The sequence below is a fragment of the Tursiops truncatus genome, chromosome 1, assembly GCF_011762595.2.
Source record: "Tursiops truncatus isolate mTurTru1 chromosome 1, mTurTru1.mat.Y, whole genome shotgun sequence".
NCBI classification, from domain to species: Eukaryota; Metazoa; Chordata; class Mammalia; order Artiodactyla; family Delphinidae; genus Tursiops; species Tursiops truncatus.
In genome coordinates this window covers 182,512,797-182,535,568 of record NC_047034.1, presented here as the reverse complement: position 1 = coordinate 182,535,568, position 22,772 = coordinate 182,512,797, and the positions used below count along the sequence as shown (strand labels likewise).

Genomic DNA, 22,772 nt, shown 5'->3' with positions numbered 1-22,772 from the left:
GGCGCAGGATGCCTGCTTGAAGACGGTGCAGGAACGGCTGCTGCCATGTGGCCCCAGGGCCCCAAGGTCCAGGTCGCCCCGACATAGCCAGTGTCTTCAGCCAGTGAGGGAGCAGCCTGGGCTTGGGAGCGGGGTGGCAGCCGCGCCGCCGTGAGCCCACCTCGTGCCCTGTCCTCTGGGCTGAGGGCTCGGCCAGCCTCGAGGGTGGGGATGTGTGGCGTGGCCCTTATCTTCTGGGTCGATCGTGCTGGGCCCCCCTCCCAGGGAGGGAGCCGTCTCAAACGTGCAGCTGAGGATGGAGCAGATGGCTGGAGTCCTGGGTCCGGCCTCCAGCTGCACAGCTGATGAGCTGACGGCCGAGGTCTAGGCTCTCCTGTCACCTGTCTCCTGAACAGCCAGTGGTCCGGCCCCCACCGGGAAGCAGGGGCAGGGTGCGGGTGAGGGGCACGCGGGGCCCCGTCCTGTGCCGGGCCGGGCCGGCTCCACGTTCTCTGAGAGCTGTCGGTGGGAGGGGGGTTGAGGTGGGGCATGAGTAATCGGAAATGTCTGTTTCTTCCTGGGACTTTGCTTCCAGCTCGTGGGCTCCCGCGGACTGGACGGACGTCCCGTGTGGGAAAGGCCGGTGGGCGTGGGCCTGCAGGTGGGGCAGCGGATGCCCGCCCCAGGACAGGACGTTTCCGTGGCTCCTGCGAGCTGTGGGGAGAGGAAGTCCCCCACCCGGGCAGCCCTCGACCAGGGTTTCCACACCCGCCGGGGCAGCGTGTGTGGAAGGTCCCAGGCTGGGGCCTCGTGTGCCAGCCGGTCAGCTGAGGGGACCGAGCTGCTAGGAGTCTGCCTGCTCGAGCAGCGCCAGAGCCCGTGGACCCCCAAGCTCAGTGTCCCGAGGGTGGGGAATGCAGGCGTGGCGGCCCGGGAAGGCTCCGTCCGCAGGCGGGTCCTCAGGAGCCGTGATGAAGCCACTGCTCAGGGACAGAGGGCCACCCTGTCCTGGGGGTCCCCTCAGCCTGCCCAGGTCTGGGGACCTAAGACAAGCCTCCGGGTGGCTCAGGGCGGTCCCGATTTCACGCTGAACGGGACCTGGCCTGGCCCGTGCCCCGGGCCCTGCCTCAGCGGAGCTGCTGCTTCCTTTGGAAGCTCTCCCTGGCGGTCAGGCCCCCGCGGTGGAGCTGACCGTGGGCCGGGTGCAGGCGGCTCTTCCTGGGCATGCTTCCCGGTCAGCAGTGTGCGTCTGGGGGCTTCATGGAGCGGGGTCAGGGTGAGGCCCAGGCAGGTCCACCGGGCCCCTCGGGGCAGGAGCAGGGGCCGGCAGCTGGCCCAGCCCCCAAGTGGGGTGGGAGGGGCGTCCTGCACGAGATGTGGGACACTAGTCAGACTTGGAGGACCTGCCCGGTTCTGGAACGTCCCCTCTGTGCTGAGGCCCCAGGGCTCTCTCCGCAGCTGCCTTGGAGGTGGCTGGCCACCCTGGCTGGGAGGCGTGGCCGGGCTGGGGGAAGGGCTCAGCCTTCTTCTGTTTCTTGTCTCCCCCTGTGGCTCTGCCTGGCGGCCGTCCAGCTCCACCGGCTGCTGCCCCCGGACTCCCCGCACGGGCCTGGGCGGATGAGGGCTGGGGTGGGGCCGGCTGGCCAGTACCGCGAGGACACCTCCCCTGGAGCTGTCCCCCAGCCCTGCAGGAGTTTCCTCTCCTCCCCACAGGCGGACCAGGTTCCATCTGGTGACTTTTCAGGGAAGTACCCCCCCATCCCCGGTGCCGCTGTGAGCCTCTCTCTCCCTCTGCAGCCAGTCCCTGGGGCTCCCTGGGCCCCTCCCGATGTGGGCCGGCACCAGCCTCGGCCCCCCACCGCCTGCCCGCCCTCGCAGCCTCACCCAAGTGATGCCAGGGCAGGAGCCCCCAGAACACAGGCACCAGGGCAGCTTTGAGGGCAGGAGGCCGTGGACGGCTGCTAGCGGAGTCCTCTCCCGAAGGTCTGTCGGATGTGATTAATGCCGCCGCTGTAGCTCAGCGGGGGACCGCCAGGGCTGGGCCTGTCCCTGGCCAGTGCGAGGAGGCCCCGGCTCTGCTGGGTGGGCAGAGGAAGGCCAAACGTTGGGACCCCGCTGTGCTGGAGACCCCCCGGCCCCCCGTGGTGCTCAGACGGCGCCATGTCAGCGTGGGGGCCCACTGCGGGGGAAGGGGCTTGTCCAGGGTGCAGGTGTCCACCAGTGCCCACTGCCACAGGAGGCCGGAACAGCTGAGGACAGCTGTGACCATCACGAACGCTTCTGCTCCGTCACTCTCTGTTGGGTGGTAGACAGAGGGCTCCCGCTGGCCACCCAGGGCTGATCCTGGAAGGAGCTCAGGCCGCGGCCGGAGGGGCAGGGGGCAGGCCGCTGCCATCCCCACCCAGAACAGTAGCAGCAGGGGCCTCTGTGGGCAGGTGGAGGGTGCAGGCCCAGCCCCGCTGGTCGGTCGGCCTGCTGGATGGAGCGTGGCTGGCCACCAGTCTGTCCCCACCCTCTGGGACACGCTCTGTGCCCGACTCCCTGAGGAGTACAGGCCCAGAGAGGGCAGCCCAAGGGGGCAGAGCAGAGCCTGGCCCGCTCGCACCCCGTCCCCCTCTGGCCCTCATCACGGCCCAGCTGGACGATACAGGGGGACCAGGCCCCCGCCCACCGAACGCTCATCTCCCCCGCTGCCTGCCCCGTGGGGTGGGGGGGGCCCTACAGGAGGAAAAGGGCACATCCTGGTGACAGGGTGTCTCCCTCCCTGGCTGCTGCCCTGCCCCCCGGACCCTCAGCTCTCCCCCAGGCTTGTCTGGGGCCAGGCCCAGGCCTTGCTGACCCGGCCAAAGGACCCTCCGGCTCCACTGCCGTGGTCCGGACCCCTCAGGCCAGCCAGGGCTCCTGTGTCCCCCGGCCCGGAGCACAGCCACCTTGAGGTTTTGCCTGGGAGGGTGGGCTCGAAGGAGGCAGCTCACACTGCCTGATAAAATAAAAATAGTTGGGGGGGAGACACCCAGACGTGCGGGGGCGTGCCGCTTCTCAGACTAAACGTTTACATCATGTCCAGCATCCGTGAGTGGGCCCGTCTCTCCCTCCTGGAGGCGCCGGCTCCTTCCCCTTCTCCACCTGAGCACTGTCTAAGCGCCTACTGCACGCTTAGCTGGGCCCCCCGTGCAGTGTGGGGGAGGCTGGTGGGGGGCTGAGGACCCTGTGTGTCCTGCTGTTACTGACCATTCTGAGTAAAGTGGACACGGGGAGGGTCCACTGGAAGGCCCTTCAAGAAGGCAAAGAAGCTTCGGAGGAGGAAAGGGCTGGAAGCAGACAAGCAGGGAGGGCAGATGCTGGTTTGCCCCACGAAGGGCAAGTGAACATGGTGTGTGTCCCTTCTGGGGCGGGCCTGCGGCTCCGCAGGAGTCCATGCGGGCACACGTGCGTGTGTGTGTGCGCGCGCGTGCGTGCGTGTGCGTGCGTGTGCGCTCATGCTGGGAAGCCTGTGGGTGTAATTTGTGGGGTTTATTGGAAGATTAAATTGATTTCCCAGCCCTCCCTGGGGGAGAGGTGGAGATGCCGCTGTCACTGCTCCCTCGTTGCTGCCGCGTTAGGACAAGATCAATCTCGGCCATAAAAACAAAATGAAGCCAGAGCTGCCCGGCTTCTGACCGTAAGGGCGCTCCTTCCTTGGAGCCATGGCCGCCAGTGTCCCGCGGCCGGCCGCCATCCTCCGTGGGGCTTGGGGCAGGAAGGAGTCAGGGGCTGGGGGCCGCCTTCCGACAGCTGGGGGCCCTGAGGCAGGGGGCCGGGCGAGGCCCATCTGAGGCCTCCGTTTCCTGGCGCTGCTGGGCCAGGCGTCCTGGGCGGCGGTTCCGCCGCGCCGAGGCGAGGACGGCCCCGGGCGCCTCTCCCCTGGGGGTCGTGTGGGGTCGAGGGTGCTGTGCACTGTCCTCGCCTCAGGAGCTGGCCCTGCCCGTCCCGTCTGCTGGGCGCGTCTGCACGCCAGGCTCTGCGGCTGGAGGTGTCAGTGCTGCCTGGTGAGGCTGAGCCCTGGGAGGCTGGACGGCCAGGCCAGACGCCGGCTCCGTGTCGCCTCCTGGAGCCGGCTTGGTGGCCCGGGCCCTGTGCCCACCCCCACTCGAGCGCCTGGTCCCAGCTGGTGCAGGGGCAGAGCTGGACAGGCCTGGACGTCCCCTCCCTGGAGCACACGGTGTGCAGGCGAATACGCGTGGTCCTGTCAGCAGCCACGAGGCAGCGTGAGGAGCCTTGAAGGAATCCCCCAGGGTCACGGGACAGGACCTGGAGAGGGAGCACAGGGGAGGGCCCCTCTGGGTGCAGGGTGGGCGTGAGGATGGAGGGGCCTGGGGACCCCCTCCACGACGGAGCCCTCCTGCCCCTTCCTGACCTGGGTAGCTGGCCCCCAGCTGTCCTGGCCTGGGGGTGCAGGGGGTCCCAGTGCAGGGCAGGCCTCCCGGGTGGGCCTGTCATTCAGGGTGGGACAGGTACGAGGGCCTGGAGGCCAGGTGTGCTGCTTCCTCCCACCTGAGCCCCACAGGGCTGGGCCAGGGCGGCGGACTGGGCACCTGCAGCAGGTGTCCAGGCTCGAGCAGGGAGGCCCCTGACCGAGGGCGTCGACCACAGTTGGGGTCTGGGGCCTTGTGAGGAATGGCAGCCCCCACCCCGGGGAGGGGTGTGTGGGTCCCAGGCAATGGGGGGAGCACACCAGGTTACCTGCCTTTGTGGGGGTGGGGTGAACCTGGCCCAGGTGTGAAGGGCGCTCCAGGGCCCCATCTGTGCCCCCCGTTAGGGGGCCAGGTGGGGCGCTAGGCCCTGCTCCCTCCAGGGGTCACCCAAGTCTGCTCTCAGGCAGCCCCCTGGGGGGCTGTTTCTCAGGCCTTGGGACCTGGGCCCCGAGTGTGACTCTGCGGGAGTGGGGGTCCCAGCTGGTGCTGCTGGCCTGGCACCTTTGGGGGGCTGCTGGGGGTGCGAGGCAGGGGTCCCACACCTCCTGGTTTGGGGGCTGAGCCATGTGGGCTTGGGGCCCGTAGGGGGGTCGCCTCCGGCTTGGCAGTTATCGGGGGCGTGACTTCGCACCCAGTGTGCTCGGCGGCACCGTGCGGGTGACACAGCCCCCCCTGGGAGGGGTGCTCCCCGCCGGCGGCCTGCAGCCCTGGGGCATCCCCGTCTCGCACAGCAGCTGTGGTTCTGCGCCCCCCTGACTCCTGGAGCATCAGAGGAGGAGTGGGGGTCCCCTGGGCAGCGGCCTCGCCAGCAGAGCCCTGCTGAGGCAGATTAGCCGGACCTCATCTGCCCGGTCAGTGGAGGATTATGGCCTGGGGCAGCCGTGGAGACTCAGGGAGCCTGGGATGCAGGGGCCGGGCCCCCTCCCAGAGCCCCTGCCCAGGAAGATGGGGGCACCGAAGCCCCCTGGGGTGGCGGCAGGAGACCCTTGATCAACCAGTGGCTGAGAGCCCAAGGGCGTGGCCTGGGGGGAGAGCTTGGGATGGGGGAGCTTTGCGGGGGGGAGGCGAGGGCACCTCCAGACTGGAGCCAGCTCTGGGGAGGGGAGAGGAGGAGGGACAGGTGTGAGCTGGGTTCGAGGAGACGCAGGCTCTGGGGCGGGAGTGTGTGGTCCAGGGCCACGGAGGGGATGAGGGCGGTGACCACAAGCAGGGTCAGCAGGAAGGAGGGGTGGGTATCACACGGGGCCCAGGGCACCGAGAGTGTGGGCCACTGGGCCTCTGCCGGGGCTACCCCGGCCTTGCTCTGGCCTGATGCTCCCGGGGCTTTCTGGTTCCCCTTCCCCCCACCCCGCCCATCACAGGGGCTCCGGCAGCCTGTGTCTTCCTGAGGACGCCCAGGACGAGTCCCCTTTCCAGTTCCGCGCAGAGCCACCTCCTGCAGGGACGGAGCCGGTGCCTCCTGGGCAAAGTTCCTAACTGGGTTTGGGTACTTGATTCTGAGTCGATGACGGGACCCTGGTTCTTGTGCTCAACCCAGGTGACCTGTCCTGTCTCCTCAGAGCCTGCGCCACCTACCCTCCCTGACCCTGGACCCAAGGGAGTGTCCCGGGCTGCCCGGTCTCTGGTGCCCTCTGGCCCTGGCTCTGTGGCCTGGCCCGGGCTCCGCCCCTCTGGCTGGGGAGGGGAGGCGGACGGGCCCCGGCACAGCCCAGGAGCAGTGGGGTTTAGGGCAGTGAGGACTGAGGGGTGCAGGCCTAGCACTGCCACAGGCGGCCTGGGACACGGGTTCATGCTGTCCCTGCGGTGCCTGGGCAGGGGGCACAGGGTGGGCTGGGGGCTCGCGGGCCCAGCGGCAGGAGGAACACGAGGTCTTCGGGGCAAGACCCCAGTCCTCCCTGCTGCCGTGACTGGGGTGGGGTTCTGCCCCCTGGCCTGTGCCCCCTTGTCTACCAGGCTGGCCTGCCCTGGGAGCCTCCGACGCCCGGCAGCCCCTGGCCCAGAAGAGGAGGGAGTGCCGCCCACTCTGCCTCTGCTGGTTGCCCCTCGTCTGGGCCTTAGCTGGGTGGCCTTGACTGGGCCTTGTGTCCGGTCAGCAGGCAGCAGGCGGGCCTTCCCTAGGCCCGGCCCTCCTCCCCCAGGACAGGTCGGTCATGAGCAGGGCAGCTGGCCCAGGCCAGCCCAGCCTCTGGGGGCAGAATGCTGTGAGGAATGTGCCCCCTCCGCTGGGAAAGGTCAGTCTTGAGGGCTGGTCCTCGGGGACTGCAGCTGCATGCCAGGGGCCTGGAGCTGGGTGACGGAGGCAAGGAGGGCTAGACCCAGGCTTGGGGACCTGCATCCTTCAGCCAGTGCTGGGAGTCGCAGCACAAAGGGGCCCAGTAGGCCCCGGGTCGCCCGTGGGCCAAACAGGCCCGGCCAGGCAGTCCCGCCCGGCTTGGCTGTAGGGCGCCAGCCCACAGGGAGCTGGGTGCTGGGGGGCAGGGTACTACTGCTTCCATCCCACCTCCAGGCCCACTGGGACCTCAGGAATCCACTCGGAGTTCCCCTGGAGTACGAGAGCTGTGGGGTGAGATCAGGGCCTTCTCCTGGGGCACAGGCTGGGATGGAGCAGAGCATCCAGCCTGCGGAGGGGTGTAGGGAGACCTCCTGGTGGGGCCTGAGAGTGCGCCCCGGTGGGGGTCCCAGGAGGACCACCCCAGGCCTTACAGCTGTGGTCTTCAGGTCCCCAGGGAGACCACCTGTCTCTCCTGCCTGTCGTTACTCAGCTGGGGCGTGGGGGGTGGCCTGGGGCCTTGGCCGACACTGCCACCTGCCTGGTCCCCTCCTGGTCCCTGGCCGGGAGTTCCCTTGGCCTAAATCCTCTGCCAGCTGGGCTGGATCCAGGCTTGGATTAGCGCAGGGATTGGGCAGAGGGTGGGTGGGGCGGGCAGAGGCCCTGCAGCTTCCCCACCTCAGGCCCTGGGGCGTTGCTTCTCCTGGGACCCCTTTGTGGCCCTGGTGGCGGGTGGGCTGGCTCGGGGGCCATCGGGGACAGCAGGTGAGAGGCCAATGCCAGAGGCGCCTGGGAGCAGCCCTGCGGGGGGCCTCAGTGGGCAGTGAGGGGGAGGAAGAAGCCGAGGAGAGAAGGGGGCCCCGTGGAACCCCCGGGCTGCCTGCACCGCCTGACCTGCCGCTGAGGTGGGGCTGGGGGCTGGCCCTCTCTGGCCTCCGTGAGCCCACCCCTGGCCATCATTGGGGCATGTCTGTCCCCTGGCCATTTAACCCCAGCCGGACCGAGGGAATGGTGGCCTGCCGGGCGGAGGCTCTCCTCTGGGTGGGCGGCAGCGTGGCTGTGTCCTCGCAGTGGCAGCTTGGCCCACTAGGTAAGGGAGCAGCCCTGTCTGGTCATCGGGGGCGGGGCCGGCCTGCTCCTCCCTGGCTAGAGCCCCGCCCAGCCCCCCGGGTCACTGGGCTCAGGAGACTGGGGGGGGGGGCTGCTCCTGGGGTTGTGAAAGGCCTGGTGGCTCCCACCCCACCTCCATGCAAACCTGTAGCCTCCTGACCCCTTGGGTCTCCCTCTGGGGGTCATGGGGCTCCGGCAGCGTCCCCCGGTGCGCCTCTCTGACCCCCCGCTCAGGGCCTGGAGGCTGAACCCCAGGCGGGCAGTGGGGAAGGAAGGGGTGGGGGAGTCAGGGGTAAAGGAGGGGCCGGGGCCACGGTCCTGGTGGATGTGCGGCTGGACACTTCCTGAGGGGGTCCCTGTTACTTTGGGGGGCAGTGGCACCTTCCGCCCAGGTGTGGTGAGGCCAGCATGCTGGTGCCAGACGTGTCGGCCCTTAGAGGCCGGCAGAGTGCCCGACACTGCGGTGAGACTCTGGAGGGTACAGTGTCTGTCTTGGCGGGGCCCCTCCGGCTCTCTGTTCCAACTGGCAGATGGGGCCTGGCCCAGGTACCGCCTTCCAGAACCTGGTCTAGGCCTCGGGGGCCCGCCCCTGTCCCCATCCCCAGCCTCCCCCCTCCCACCTGCTACCTGCGTCCTGGCAGCCATACCGCATCTTTACCTCCCGATGTCTCCCCTGGAGCCCAGCCTCCCTGTGCACGGCTCCCCTCTGTGCCCCCCACCCAATGCCTGCAGTTCAAGGTCAGAGGTTGGCTTCCTCTGAGAAGTCCTCACTGACTGTTCCCTCGGGCTGACACTGCCCACGGGCCTCCACGCCACCACCTGAGGCTCCTCATCGGGGGGACCTCGTGGGCTAATTACTTGGTGCTTTACCAGGGGGAGGAGAGGGGGAGGAGGAGGAGGAGGGGAAGGGGAGGAGGAGAGGGGAGGGGAGGGGGAGGAGGAGGGAGGGGGAGGAGGAGGGAGGGGAAGGGGAGGGAGGAGAGGGGAGGGGAGGGGAGGAGGGGAGGGGAGGGGAGGGGGAGGAGGGGAGGAGGGGAGGGGAGGGGGAGGAGGGGGGAGGGGAGGGGGAGGAGGGGAGGGGAGGGAGGAGAGGGGAGGGGGAGGAGAGGAGGGGATGGGGAGGAGGAGGGAGGGGAAGGGGGAGAGGGGAGGGGAGGGGAGGGGAGGGGGAGGGGAGGGGGAGGAGGGGAGGGGAGGGGGAGGAGGGGGAAGGGAGGGGGAGGAGGGGAGGGGAGGGAGGAGAGGGGAGGGGGAGGAGAGGAGGGGATGGGGAGGAGGAGGGAGGGGAAGGGGGAGAGGGGAGGGGAGGAGAGGGGAGGGGAGGGGAGGGGAGGAGGGGAGGAGGGGAGGGGATGGGAGGAGGAGGGAGGGGAAGGGGGAGAGGGGAGGGGAGGGGAGGGGGAGGAGGGGAGGGGAGGGGAGGAGGAGGGAGGGGAAGGGGGAGAGGGGAGGGGAGGGGAGGGGAGGGGGGGGGGGGGGGGAGGGGAGGAGGGGGAGGGGAGGAAGGGGAGGGGGGAGGGGAGGGGAGGGGAGGGGAGGGGAGAGGCAGTGGGGCCCCCTGGGGGAAGGTGTCGGCTCTGCACCTTCCCAGACCTGTGTGGGGCCTTGGCCTCGGGGAGCCTCCTCTGTGGCCTCGGGGTGGATGTGTGTGCGTGTGAGGAGGGCAGCTTTCCTGAAGATGCCACGGGAAGGGGATGCAGGCTCTCAGGAGCGCCTGCGGCCGGGCCAGTGAGCCAGGCTGGGCATCGTGGGGGGCTGCCTGCATGCCGCCCACCTGGGTCCACCCTGTGCCTGGCCCGGGACCTCGTTGCCTAGCAGCTCCTGAGAGCGGGCTCGGCCACCCATTCCTGTGTCCTCTCGTGTGTCATAGCCTTTGGGGCAGGTCATGGTGGTGGAAGGGGGTGGGTGGGAGGCCGCTGAAGCAGGGCAGAGCTGGGGGGTGGGAAGGGTCCCGTCTGGGACCTCGCCTGGCCCTTGGGCCGCAGGACCATTGGGGAGGCCAACAGGAGCCCGGCTGGGCAGAATCGGTCCAATTCTCTGTGTGGACTCTGGCCTCTCATCAGGGTCCCAGATTGGATCTGTGACCTGGGCCAGCACCTGGGGCCTCAGGCAGGCCTGGGGTCTGAGTTCGGTGCCCTGGTGGGTGGGTGGTCTCTGCACCCCCTTGAGCACGTGGGGCGTGGGGCTGAGGCTGCAGTGAGCACAGAGGGGCCGCTGCAGCGCTCACCGGCACCCGTCTGTGTCCGTCTGTGTCTGTCTGTGTCTGTCTGCGTCGGTCCGTCTGTGTGCCGGGTCGGTGGCCGCCAGTGGAGCGATGCATGCGTGCCATGCAGGCGGGGACGCAGATGGTGAAGCTCCGTGGCGGCTCCAAGGGCCTGGCCCGCTTCTACTTCCTGGACGAACATCGCTCCTGCATCCGCTGGCGGCCCTCACGCAAGAACGAGAAGGCCAAGAGTGAGTGGGGTGGCCCTGCGTGGGGGAGCGGTGGGCAGGGCAGAGCCCCCAGACCAGCACCCAGGGGGCCAGAGGACCCTCCCAGAGCAGCCACTGGGCAGCTGAAGGGGCAGCAAGACCTGAGCCCTGGAAGTCCCCAGGCCCGGCCCATGGGCTCAGCTGGCCTTGGAGATCCTCGGTGACATCTGGACGCGGTGGGGTGAGGGCCCTGGCCCTGCTGCCCACCTAGCAGAGCCCTTGGGACTCAGTGGAGACTGAGTAGCCCCAGCGCCCAGCCCTGCACCGGATGCTGAGATGCGCTGAGAGGCAAAAGTCCTTCAGTCTAGCCGGGGAGATAAGACGCTCGTGAGCAGAGAGAGACCCTGCTGGGCACCCTGAGGGTGCGACCCCGGTGCCTGCCGAATGCTGGCCCAGGCAGCCTGGGGTGTGAGCAGCTGACAGGCGTGTGGAGGCTGCAGAGCCGTCTGGATGGGTGGTGGCGGGTAATGAGCTGTGAGGATTTGGGCAGGGACCAGGCTGGGGGTCCTGGGGGTCAGGAAGAGACACGTGAGTCCTTACAGGCGAGAGAGGGGACTTTATGGCCCCTCCTCTGGCTTTGGCGACTGGAGAGACGCAGGTGTGCCGGGGCAGGGCCTCAGCCCCATGGTTGCTAAGGGCACTGCTGCCACCATGGGGCCCAGGAGAGAGCCACGCTGTGGAGCCCCCTGGGAGGGTGTCTTGGAGGAGGGGGCTGGGACTGCCCTGTGGGCCCCGGGGAGGTGGAACCGCCACTGGCTGCTCAGGCAGGAGCCCCTGTGCTCCATTCGGAGCGCCTGCTCTGTGCCATGCACAGTTCCCGGCACTGGGCCTCCTTTGGGAACTGAGCCGCCATGAAGCTGGTCTTTTGAGTGCGAGGTGGGTGACACCACCTAACGGTAGGATAACTTCACATCATGCTGAGTGATGAGAACACAGGATGGCAAATAGAGGGGAGCAGGTGGGTGGGGGTCGTGGAGACCCCTCTGGGGAAGGGGTGACAGGGCAGAGACCAGCAGGCTAGGACGGGGGGAGACCAGCTGACTCTGGCCATGGAGGGGTCCCCAGGAGGGAGGAACAGTGTGCGGGCAGCTGTCTCCTGACTGCCAGTGCCCCCTAATCTGGGGGCCCAGAACCCCCACCCCCACCATGAACATGCGTGTGCACAGGGAGCTGGGGAGGCGGGAGCTCCCGGGGAGGGGGTAGTGGGGGCAGAAGACAGAAGGACTCGCGCACCCTTCACTGTGCGAGTGGGGAAGACCCATCGTTACTGCACGGGACACGATGACGTCCAGGGTGGTGCCGAGCCTGCCGCCGGGGGCAGGGGCCGGGCAGGGGGTGCAGTGCTGGAGTCCCTGGCTGTGCCGAGCCCAGGGTGCTTGCTCCCAGCGGGGATGCTGCCCACCTGTGCCCCGACTGCCTGGGAAGGGGCCCTGCCTCAGGCACGGGAACAGGCCCTACAAACGCCCTTCTCAGCTCATCTTCTCGCGGTGACTCAGCTTCTGAACGGAGGCCCCGCGGAGCTGCAGGCGCTGCAGCCAGTGCTGAAATTCCCGATGACGCCTGAGCTGGTGCGCCAAGCCGGGCCCCGCTGCCCCCCGGCCCCACCTGGTGCCAGCCTTTATTACCGAGGCGGCCCCAGGCTCAGACGGGGCGGGAGACCCCAACGGGCCCCAGCTGTTGCTGAGAGCGCCTTGGGGCCTGCGGGTGGAGGACGCCCGGCCCCGGGGAGGGCCGTGACCGTGCCCCCCGCCCCCTGCAGTCTCCATCGACTCCATCCAGGAGGTGAGCGAGGGGCGGCAGTCAGAGGTCTTCCAGCGCTTCCCCGACAGCAGCTTCGACCCCAGCTGCTGCTTCAGCATCTACCACGGCAGCCACCGAGAGTCGCTGGACCTGGTCTCGCCCAGCGGCGACGAGGCGCGCACCTGGGTCACCGGCCTGCGCTACCTCATGGCTGGCATCCGTGACGAGGACAGCCTGGCCCGCCGCCAGCGCACCCGGGACCAATATCCTCACGGACGGCGGGAGGGCCCCGGGGACCACCCCTCGCTGTCCACCGTGGGGGGCAGGTGAGCCCCAGCTGGCTCACATATTTCGGGAAGGGGAACTTGGGCGGGGTCCTCCACGCCTTCCTGCCCCGGGAGGGGAGGGGAGGGGAGGGGAGGGAGGCGCAGCTGGCCTTGCTGCACCTCCGTTGGCCCCTAACTTGGCCCCAAAGTGGCTGAAGCAGACGTTTGACGAGGCCGACAAGAACGGCGACGGCAGCCTGAGCATCGGGGAGGTCCTGCAGCTGCTGCACAAGCTGAACGTGAACCTGCCGCGGCAGAGGGTGAAGCAGATGTTCAAGGTGAGGCCGCGGGGCCGCCAGGGTCCTGGGGACAGGCGTGTGTCCGGCAGCAGGCCGGCCCTGTCCAAGCTGCAGGAGGTCCCGGGGCCTCCCCAGGCCGGCGGGCCGGACACGCGGGCAGGCGCCGGGTCAGCGAGGGGAAGCACCCGCAGGACCCGCACCCCACGCCCCACACTGCCCCGCGATTCCCCAGACTTAGTGGGGTGCACGGGCCCGGCCTTTTGGGCAGCAGCTCTGGTTACCCACCGCGCAGCCTGTGGTCCCCAGCCACCCCGGTGTTAGCAGTTATGAAAATGCATCCTCAGCTGAGCGGCGGCCTTTATTGTCTGTAATTAGTTTCTCTCTTTGTGGAACCGCTGCTGGGCCGGGGGAGGAAGGCGGTGTCCGCAGGTCCTGGATCCGGGTGGGGACGGGCGAGCAAACTCCACCTCACTCAGGCCTCACTGTCTTGCTGCCACCTGGGAAGAGGGTTCCATGAGCTTGAACCAGGCCCTGTGCCCCAACAAACACACACACACACACACACACACACACACACACAGACACACACACACACACACACACACACACAGAGCCAACTGCTCCAGAGGCTCGGCGCCCGGCTGCCCCCTTCTGGGCTCTCGTGAGGGACGGGAGGTTGTGCTTGGCTGGAGCTAGGGGAGCTGGCCGGCCCGGAGCGCGTGGATCCGTGCGTGAATGGCGGGGGCAGGGTGGTGTGAGCAGAGTGCTCTCGGACTGCTGGGTGAGTACTGGGGGGCTCACAGGGCCCCTCCTGAAGGCCCCAGCGGGGACAGAGCCGGCCTGGGCAGTGAGGGGCCGGCAGATAGCTCAGGCCCGCAGAGCAGCCCCACCGTTCCCTGCCTGCCCTGCTTCCAGGGGCAGCTCGGGGGTCAGCGGTGCCTTCCAGAACGGTGAGGCTGTCAGGGGCTCAGATTGGCCTCGGAGGCAGGACGAGAGACGAGTGCCCCCCACGGAATGGGTGCGAGTGGGTACAGGCTTCTGGGGCCTGAAGGTCCGCCACCAAGACCTTCCTTGAAAATGCCCCCCGCTGGAGCTCCGGAGAGCCCACGCCCCCTGCCCCTCCTGTAAGGAGGCTGGGCCTCTCCCGCACCCCCTGGGCACAAAAGGGGCTCCCCACAAAGCCCTCTGACCAGCCCCAGGACTAGTGGTGTCCGGGTGCTGTCCAGGCCGCTTCAAGGAGGACCTGCCAGGGGGGCCCTGGAGAAAGGCCAGCGGGGGGCTGTGGGCCAGACCTGCTGACCCCAGACCCTGGGCAGCTCAGCCCCAAGTGGGCGCTGTCCACGGTGGTCCCTGAGCACCTGGGCCTCCCTGCCCATCTGCACGGGGCCCTCTGTGGGCACTCGGGAGCCCAGGGAAGGAGGGCTGACCTCCAGCCGGGCAGAGCGGCTCTGATAATTAGTAACAATTTTATGGTCGAGAAATCTCAATATTGTTTCCACTGCCTGGAACTGCCCTAATCAAAGGAGAGATCTGTATGGTGGGTAACGGGTGGCTTGAGCGTAATTTCATTAAGCCTAAAATAACCGTGGAACACAGGCCAGGCCGCACCCCGGGCGGCTCTGAGGCCTGGCCCAGCAGCACAGCTCCGGCCGGCGTGTGCTTTTAGCCACCGCGGTTTCCCTTTGTGGAGAGGAGAGCGGCTGCGTGACCACATAGAGAGGCGTTTCTGGGGCCGAGGGCTCAGAGCCGCCTTTTGGGCCCCTGAGGGCCTCGTCGTCACAGAGCATTTTCAGCCACCACCTCGGCATGCGGCCCAGCCCGGAGCCCGCGGAGAGGCCAGATCACCCTGCATCTCTGCTCAGCTGCAGCCACGGCCCCTGGGAGGGCTACCAGCCCGACTCCGTCCCAGAGGGGCCCTTTGACCTGCAGCGAGTGCCCTGCCCGGGTCCGTCCCACCAGCTCTAGACACAGGGCTGCCCCCAAACCTGGCACAGACACAGGGTGGCATCTGCTGGCCCCGTGCAAGTGGCCCTGGGATGGGCCCCTCATACCAAGCTGGCCCTGTCCTGGCCTTGGTGTGAGCACCCGGCATGGGCACCCGGGTCCTGGAGGGAGATGCTCGGGCTGTGCTGGGCGCCCACCTAGGGGCCAAGCCGGGGCAGGCAGGGCAGCCTTCCCAGGAGCCCTACTCTCTCCGGGGCCGGGGACATGGGGGTGGCTGTAGCCTGCACCTGGCTCGCTGGTGATGCTTCTGGTGCAGAGGGGGGCCTCATTCCCATCTCCAGCCACCCCAGATTGTGTGGCCATAGGAGAAAAGAATGCAGACGCCCCGAGAGGCTGGCGTGCACTGCTCTCCATGGTGCTGAACCTGGGGTCTCTTTTTGCCAGGCAGTCGCACCCACCCCCACCCCCCACCCTGCTCACCAGGCTAAGGACCTAACCTCGGCACTCAGGGTCTTGAGTACCTTCCACATGGTCCTTCTGGCCCAGCTCCAGGGACCCCCATGACTTCCTAAGGGCAGCCTGGCCTCCAGCACTGGGTGCCCTTGACCTCTGGGTCTGTCCCTGGCTTGGGCTCTTGGTGTCCCCAGGGTCTGACACCTCAGCAGGTGCTCCCTGAGTGAGTGGATTCATGAAGGAGTCTGTGGTCTCATTAGCAGCCTGGTGGGTTTGCCTGGGGGGTTCCTGTGGGTATTGTGTGAGCTGCTCTCTGGTCTCAGCCACGGTCCTCGCATCTCTGCTGTGGCAGCTGGAGTCTGGGATTCCTGCATGCCCGGGGGCCCTGTGCTTCTCCAGTCAATGGACGGCCAACCCTAGTTACAGATCACAGCCCAGCGTAGGCATTAGCTCCTGGGTGGGGTGTCGTTGGCTGCAGGGTGGGGTGTTTCTCCAGGGTGGGGTGACTTTGCTGGGTTCAGTTGCAGGTTGACCTGGGAAGGCTCGGAAAGGGGGAGGTGGGATGAAAGCTGTGTTAACGGGTCACTCGGTGGCTTCTTGGCGGGAGAGGCGAGGGGGAGCCCAGTGAGGACGCCGCTGCCGGGTTTGGGGAGCAGTCGTGAGCCCGTGGCGTGGGCAGTGGTGCTGGAAGCGGGAGGGGTGATTCGACTCAGGCTTGACTGAGGGATGGGGAGCTTGGAGGTACCCTCGCGGCTGAGGCCCGGGGTGGGATGTGAGGGGACCTGGAGGCCTTGCGTTACAGGAAGCAGACACAGACGACCACCAGGGGACACTGGGCTTCGAGGAGTTCTGTGCCTTCTACAAGATGATGTCCACCCGCCGGGACCTCTACCTGCTCATGCTGGCCTACAGCGAGCACAAAGACCACCTGGACGCCGCCGACCTGCAGCGCTTCCTGGAGGTGGAGCAGAAGGTGAGCGTCCCCGGCAGGAGCCGGGCTCCTGGCAGCTGCGGCCTCACCGCGGCCTCCCGGGGCATTTGAGCCCGTCCACAGTGTGGCTGAGAGCTTGGGGAAGTGTGGGCACCAGTCTGGCATTTGAGGCCCCCTTACTGCACCTGCCTCAGTTCCTGGCTCGGGCCACCGCCTCCAAGCCAGTGGGGAAGGAGAGGGGCTCAGCCCTGACCATGGCCCCCCCGGAGCTCCCAGAGGGGAGCCCGTGCTTGACCCCGGCCCCGGCACCGGCGTCGAGCATCTTCTGGCCTAGGTCCCTTGGCCCAGCCTTCGGGCCTGGTCCAGCCACGTGGGTCTGGCCGGCTCCCACCCCCAGGGCTCTGGGCCCACTGCCAACTCACTCCAACATTTGTCCAGCAGACGTGCGGGTGCTTCTGGGTGCCAGCAGGGTGCGCCTGCCTCTACCGTCCCCGGCCCCAGGCGCCCTATCCGTCCTGAGAGGCCGAGTGCTCCCCGCCTGGCTCAGGGGTCTGGACCCCTCCTCCCAGGCCCGGGTTGGGGGGGGGAAGGCCACCCCCTGAGGGGACAGCGCTGCCACAGGGGGGCTCGGACCGCAGACGGCGTGGGTGCGGCTACCGTGGGCAGCGCCCGAGTGAGGCTGAGGGGCCGCTGTTCCGACAGGGGTGGAGGGAGGGAACGCGACCCGGGCTGGGATGGGTAGAACTGACCTGTTGCTCCCTGACCTTTGCCCTAAGCTCTCCAGAGCTCTTCTTACCGTCTGCGGCCCGAACTATCCACCGGCTGGGTGGTTTGAGCCCTGGCCCCTGACTCTGGGCCTCCTGGGTCCACAGCTGCTCCAAGCTCTGACCCCATTTGCCCCCTCCCCCCACTACATACCCATCCCCACATTCCTGGGGACGTCCAGGTAGCCCTGCTGGTGGGCCTGCCTCTGGGAGTGGGAGGCTCCCGGGGGCTGCACTGTGGGGCCCTGGGAAATCACTCAGCCTCTGACACACGGGTCCACCAATGGGCAAGGCCACCTTGGGCTCGGCTGCCACGCACAGCTTTCTTGCGAGGGACTTGGGGAGGCGACAGGAGGGGCCAGGTGAGCCCCCTGGGCTCCTCCAAGGTGGGACGTGGTCCTTCTCACAGCAGGCCTCGTTCCCTGCCAGCCCGCCCTGGTCCACAGCCCTCGAGACCCCTAACACAGCAGCGGTGGCGGGTGGCCCGGCTGATGATGCCAAGGGTCCTCGGTCAGCACCAGCTCCTCCAAACCCAGGGGACCCTCTGGAGTCTGCTGGTCCCTGAGTCCCAAGTCTCATGCCACTGGGGGTGGCCAGTGAGCCCCCAATCGGGGGAGCAGCCGCAGGGACCAGGGCCTCAGCCTCGCGTGGTCAGCGCCCGTGCGGGAGGCGGCCCGCGGTGGGGCCGGAGATGGGCCAGCCTGGCCTCAAGCCCCTGCTCTGGCCTAGATGACGGGCGTGACCCTCGAGAGCTGCCGTGACATCATCGAGCAGTTTGAGCCCTGCCCGGAGAACAAGAGTAAGGGGACCATGGGCATTGACGGTGAGTGGGCGCCACGCCGGCCCAGCTGCGCTGCCGGATCAGCGGGGTGCGGAGGGGTCCACGCGGCACGGGGGCGGGCGGTCCCGAGATGAGCCCACAGTGGGGCTGGCACACGGGGCTGAGCCCCTTGCCCCCACCACGCCCCCCCAGCAGGTTTCACCAACTACACTCGGAGCCCCGCTGGCGACATCTTCAACCCGGAGCACCACCGCGTACACCAGGACATGACGTGGCCGCTGAGCCACTATTTCATCACCTCGTCTCACAACACCTACCTCGTGGGCGACCAGCTCATGTCCCAGTCGAGGGTGGACATGTACGCCTGGGTCCTGCAGTCCGGCTGCCGCTGCGTGGAGGGTGAGTGCTGGGGCTCTGGGACCCAGCACGCCCCTCGGCCCCAGGGGCCGGGCCTAGGCCGTGGGCTGATGTCTCCTGTGGGAGGGCGGGGTGGCCCCGAGGAGCCCTCTGGAGTCTCTGGGCACGGTTTGTGCCCTCTGCCTGGCCGGGGCCGGGATACGTCTCTCCTGGTGTTAACTGCGGCGCAAGAGGACCGCCTCCGGTTAGCGTCCACGGGCCGTGGGTCTCTGGGCAGTGGTGGTCCGGGCCCTGGCACCCACTGAGGCCTGTGTGCCTGCAGTGGACTGCTGGGATGGGCCTGACGGGGAGCCCATTGTGCACCATGGCTACACTCTGACCTCCAAGATCCTCTTCAAAGACGTCATTGAAACCATCAACAAATACGCCTTTGTCAAGAGCGAGTGAGTGGCTGGGACTGGGGGGCTGGCCCGGGTGGGGGGAGGGGCTCAAGGGCCTCATCCTGCCCCTCCGGTACATCCTTTCTGCGGAGCAGCGCAGCCTTTTGGCGGCTGGTTTCTTGTTGAGGGTGGGGGCAGGGCAGGGGCAGAGGAGAGGGAAGGCGGTGGACGCAGGAGCAGCAGCTGGGCCAGGCAGGACGTGTGTGTCAGCGGCTCCGGGCCACAGACACCTGGTGTCAGAGGCCTTCCACAGTGGTGGCACTAATTGCTCTTAAGAAGTTACTCTGTGTCCAGACTCAACTTGCGTCACTCAGAACGGCTAGAGACACTGCTGAACAAAATCCAGTTTAGTTTCTGGGAATAGAAGACGGCCTCCCCACACTGCTACCCTCGAGTCTCAGCTCAGTGAGGCTCGCGGGTGAGGGTGAAGGAGGGGGGAGGGGAAGCGAGACTGATTTAAGAAGTAGAAACAGGGGTGCCCCTCCGGGAAGACCTGGCACAGGCTGTGTCTTGGAAGGGAGTGGGAGGGAGGGATCTCTGCAGGGCCTTCTGGCCTCTGGAATTGCAGGTGAGGGGGCGTCTCAGGGCAGGGGGGCTGGGACACACAGGTCTCCTGCTGGGGTCTCAGGACAGGGCTTGCACCTCCCATGCCAGCATAATCTCTGTGGGCACAAGGTCCTCCCCCAGGCCTCAGCGCCCTGACTGGGAGATGGGGCGGGGCGGACCTTTGCCCCAGGCCGTGCCTCTCACGTCGCAGGACTCGCCCCCCTCCTGCTCTAGTTTCTGACCTCTAGGTCGGGGTCATTTACATTTTCCAAAGGGATTCTGTTGCCTTTTGGCAAAAATCCAAGTAAATGTGCCCATGACTAAGGAAATTAACAACTGAAGAACTTACCATGAAAGTCCACGCGCTGCACTCCCCACTCTGCACTCCCCACTCTGCACCACGTAGGTAATAATGACGTTCCCCCGATGGTGTGTACCAGGCTATGTCTCCCTCCTTATTGGGCCCCAGGGCCACGCACAGGACAGCGTCTGCAGTATCTCGGTGAATGGGATTATCTCTCTCACGGTCTATCCATTGCACCTCGGTGTAGTCCACGCCATTCTTTTTTGGCCGTGCTCTGTGGCTTGTGGGATCTTAGTTCCCCCACCAGAGGGGGACTAACCCTAACCCTGGGCTCCCTGCAGTGCAAGGGCGGAGCCCTAACCCTGGACCACCAGGGAGGTCCCCCACGTCATTTTCAAACCATGACTTGCTTGAACGTTTCCTTTTGTTTTTCCTGGAGTTTCTGTTCGCCTTTGTTATTTTCTTATTGGGAGAAGAAGTACATGCCTCCGTTACCCATCCCTAAGGTCTCCCAGCTCCTTTCCCCCACACTCTCTTGCTTTTGAAAGCCATTGGTGGGCCCCTTCCCAGAGTGGCTGGCAGCCCCGTCTATCCTGGGCTCCTGTGAAGATTCCTCCTCATCCAGTGGTGCAGGTGACCTGCAGTCCTACATAGGTGAGACCTAGCCTTCCCCTGGCCTTATTCTGCTCCTTCCCTCTCGGGGCCACAGGTATCCAGTGATTCTGTCCATCGAGAACCACTGCAGTGTCGTCCAGCAGAAGAAGATGGCCCAGTATCTGACCGACATCCTTGGGGACAAGCTGGACTTGTCATCAGTTAGCAGCGAGGATGCCACCACGCTACCCTCTCCACAGATGCTCAAGGGCAAGATCCTGGTGAAGGTGAGCCCTGCCTACCCCCCTGGGGCCAGCGTCCTGCTGAGCCTCCGACCTCCGACCTCTAACCTGCAGTCAGGTCAAGGGCAAGGCCCTGCTGGGGTTCCGCGCCATCTGCGATAGATTTGAGGGGCCACAGGGCAAGCCTGCCCCTGACCTGGCCTCCTTCTCCCCGTGGCTGTCAATCAACTTGGGGCCTTTGGCATCACACCCGGGCATGTCCCTCCCACGCCGCTGCCGCAAGGATGGGTGGGCTGGCCCTGCCCCCGGCCTGAGAGCCACAAGCAAGCTTGGGAAAGGCTCCTACGCTTTGCTGCTGCTCCTGTGGGTGCCGGCCCCCCAGCACTTCCCACAGGGCCCCTGCCGAGGTCCACCTCCTCCCCCAGGGCAAGAAGCTCCCAGCCAACATCAGCGAGGACGCTGAGGAGGGCGAGGTGTCTGATGAGGACAGTGCAGACGAGATCGATGAGGACTGCAAGCTCCTCAACGGGGATGTGAGTGGGGGTGGGGGGCTTTGGGGGCCGGTGGAGCTGCAGACCTGAACAGCCAGCTCAAGCCTCGTAGAAGGGAGGTGGCAGGGACAGAGGGGCAGGGGGCAGATTCTGAGGGTGATTTGCAAAGCTGCCAGGCTGCTGGGCACCCCCCTGCCCAGCCCTCCACACAGGGCACGAACCCCGAGTTCCCAGCTAGCGGCTGTCACCTCTTCTCAGAGAGTCGCTGGGACCAGGGGCAATGCTGGGAGGCTGAGGCTGAGGAGTCCACAAGGGCTTTGAGCAGCCGAGCGGCAGGCGGGGGTGGGGGTGGGGACGCTCTAATTAGCCTCTTCCCTCTTCTGGGTACCGCCAAGGTATTATTTCTCCCTGAGGGGCCATCGGATGGGAGAATAATTGTGCGGCTGGCTAATTGTTTTAGAAAGCCCTGAGGCAGTGGATTCCTGCCGCTCTGGGTGGGTTTGCAGGTTTCCCTGGAGCAGGTTTCCCTGCCTGGCCAGGGGTGATAGTAAGCCCTCGGTCTGTGGTGGCCACCTTGCACCCACTCCAGCCTGGCTGGGCATGCGGGTGCCCAGATGCCCAAGGCCCAGGCCCTGCCTGGAGGGTTCCAGTTGGTCAGGGCCACGCTGGGGTCTGTCCCCACCCCATCCATCTCCTTGAGGTGCACGGTGGCTGGTGGTGGGTTCCCAGATCCTGAGCTGCTGAGCGGCTCTCAGAGCCCAGAGCGGCCGCCGGGTGCCCGGTGAGCGGTCCACTTGGTCCGGCGGGCAGCATCGTGCACCTGAAGGAGACAGGTGTTAGAATCAGATGGGCCTGGGCTCAGGGCCTGCTCGGCACTGTCTGAGGCCCCGGGACAAATCACATGCCGGGGTGCACAGCAAGGTGATGTGGGAGCGAGCCTGGAGCCAGCTCCAGGCGTGAGCTGGAGCTCACGTGGGGTGAGCGTGAAGTGGTGCTGGCCCTGCCCGAGACCGGACGCTGTCCCCGCTGCTGCCCGCAAGCTGGGGACCGAGGCCAAGGGGCTGGCCGTCCGCCTCTTGCAGGCCTCCACCAATCTGAAGCGTGTGGAAAACATTGCCAAGAGGAAACTGGATTCCCTAATGAAGGAGGCGAAGATTCGGGACTGCGAAGACCCCAGTGACTTCACCGCGTCCACACTGCCCCCGCCTGGCAAACTCGGGCACACGGCAGAGGCCAAAAAGGTGGGAGCCCCGAGGCAGGCGGGGTCGGCCTGCAGCTGGGAGAGGGGCCGGAGCGTGAGGTTTCTGCGTAGCTGTGCACACACACCTGCACACACACACACCTGCCCCCCCCCAACCTGGCCACACACACATACCTGCACACACACACACACCTGCACGCACACAGCTACACGCACACACACCTGCCCCCCCAAACCTGGCCACACACACATACAGCTGCACACACCTGCACACACACACCTGCACACACACACACCTGCCCCCCCACCTGGCCACACACACATACCTGCACACACACACACACCTGCACACACACACCTGCACACACACATACCTGCACGCACACACACACCTGCACGCACACACACCTGACCCCCCAAACCTGGCCACACACACACACCTGCACACACACCTGCACACACACCTGCACACACACACACACCTGCACGCACACACACCTGTCCCTCCAAACGTGGCCAGACACACACACCTGCACACACCTGCACACACACCTGCACACACACACACACCTGCACGCACACACACACACCTGCACGCATACACACACACTGCCCCTGGTGCACATCTCCACCCCGGGTCCTCCAGGAGCTCACACTTGGCTGTTCCAGTTCTCACCACGAGGGACCCCCAGCTGTCACCCTGTCACAGGCAGATGGCCAGGGAGGGGCTGCCCTGTGTGTGGCTGACAGCCTGTCCCCTGGAGGCCTGCGGACAGCTCCTCTAGCCCACACCCTCCCTGCCTGTGGGCAGGAGTGGGCTGGCAGCCCCCGGGCACCTGCAGCTCCTTGCCGAAGAGGACCTGGGTGTGGCCTGGGGGGTCTGGTGGTGACAGGGAGGGGCTCCAGGCTCTCAGAGCCGAGTGATCCTGGGCAGCTGTGCAGCCCCCCACCCGGAGGCCCTCCAGCCGCACAGGGAAGGGCCGCCGAGCTCTGGGAGGTTCCTCTGTGGGAGAACAGTGTGGGGGCCGTCAGGGCGGACGTGAAGCATATGGGGGCCGGGCCAGTGCGGCTGAGCAGTTGTGGGGCCGTCTGGAGGGGCCGGCAAACGCTGGATATGTGGTGCCATGAGCTGAGT

At 67.0% G+C, this 22,772-nt stretch overlaps 1 protein-coding gene across 1 annotated transcript in view; it reads left to right on the top strand.

Annotated features, from left to right (window-relative positions):
• Nucleotides 1-7,394: 7,394 nt before the first annotated feature.
• The window catches only part of PLCH2 (phospholipase C eta 2), a 25,990-nt gene continuing 10,612 nt past the window's right edge, over nucleotides 7,395-22,772 (top strand). Inside the window, 11 exon segments of the mRNA XM_073805515.1 lie at nucleotides 7,395-7,792; nucleotides 10,120-10,266; nucleotides 12,044-12,286; nucleotides 12,498-12,628; nucleotides 15,789-15,959; nucleotides 17,411-17,504; nucleotides 17,658-17,861; nucleotides 18,142-18,262; nucleotides 19,819-19,990; nucleotides 20,371-20,478; nucleotides 21,519-22,043. Of these exon segments, the coding sequence (XP_073661616.1) occupies nucleotides 7,669-7,792; nucleotides 10,120-10,266; nucleotides 12,044-12,286; nucleotides 12,498-12,628; nucleotides 15,789-15,959; nucleotides 17,411-17,504; nucleotides 17,658-17,861; nucleotides 18,142-18,262; nucleotides 19,819-19,990; nucleotides 20,371-20,478; nucleotides 21,519-22,043 (2,040 nt within the window). The 5' untranslated portion in view covers nucleotides 7,395-7,668.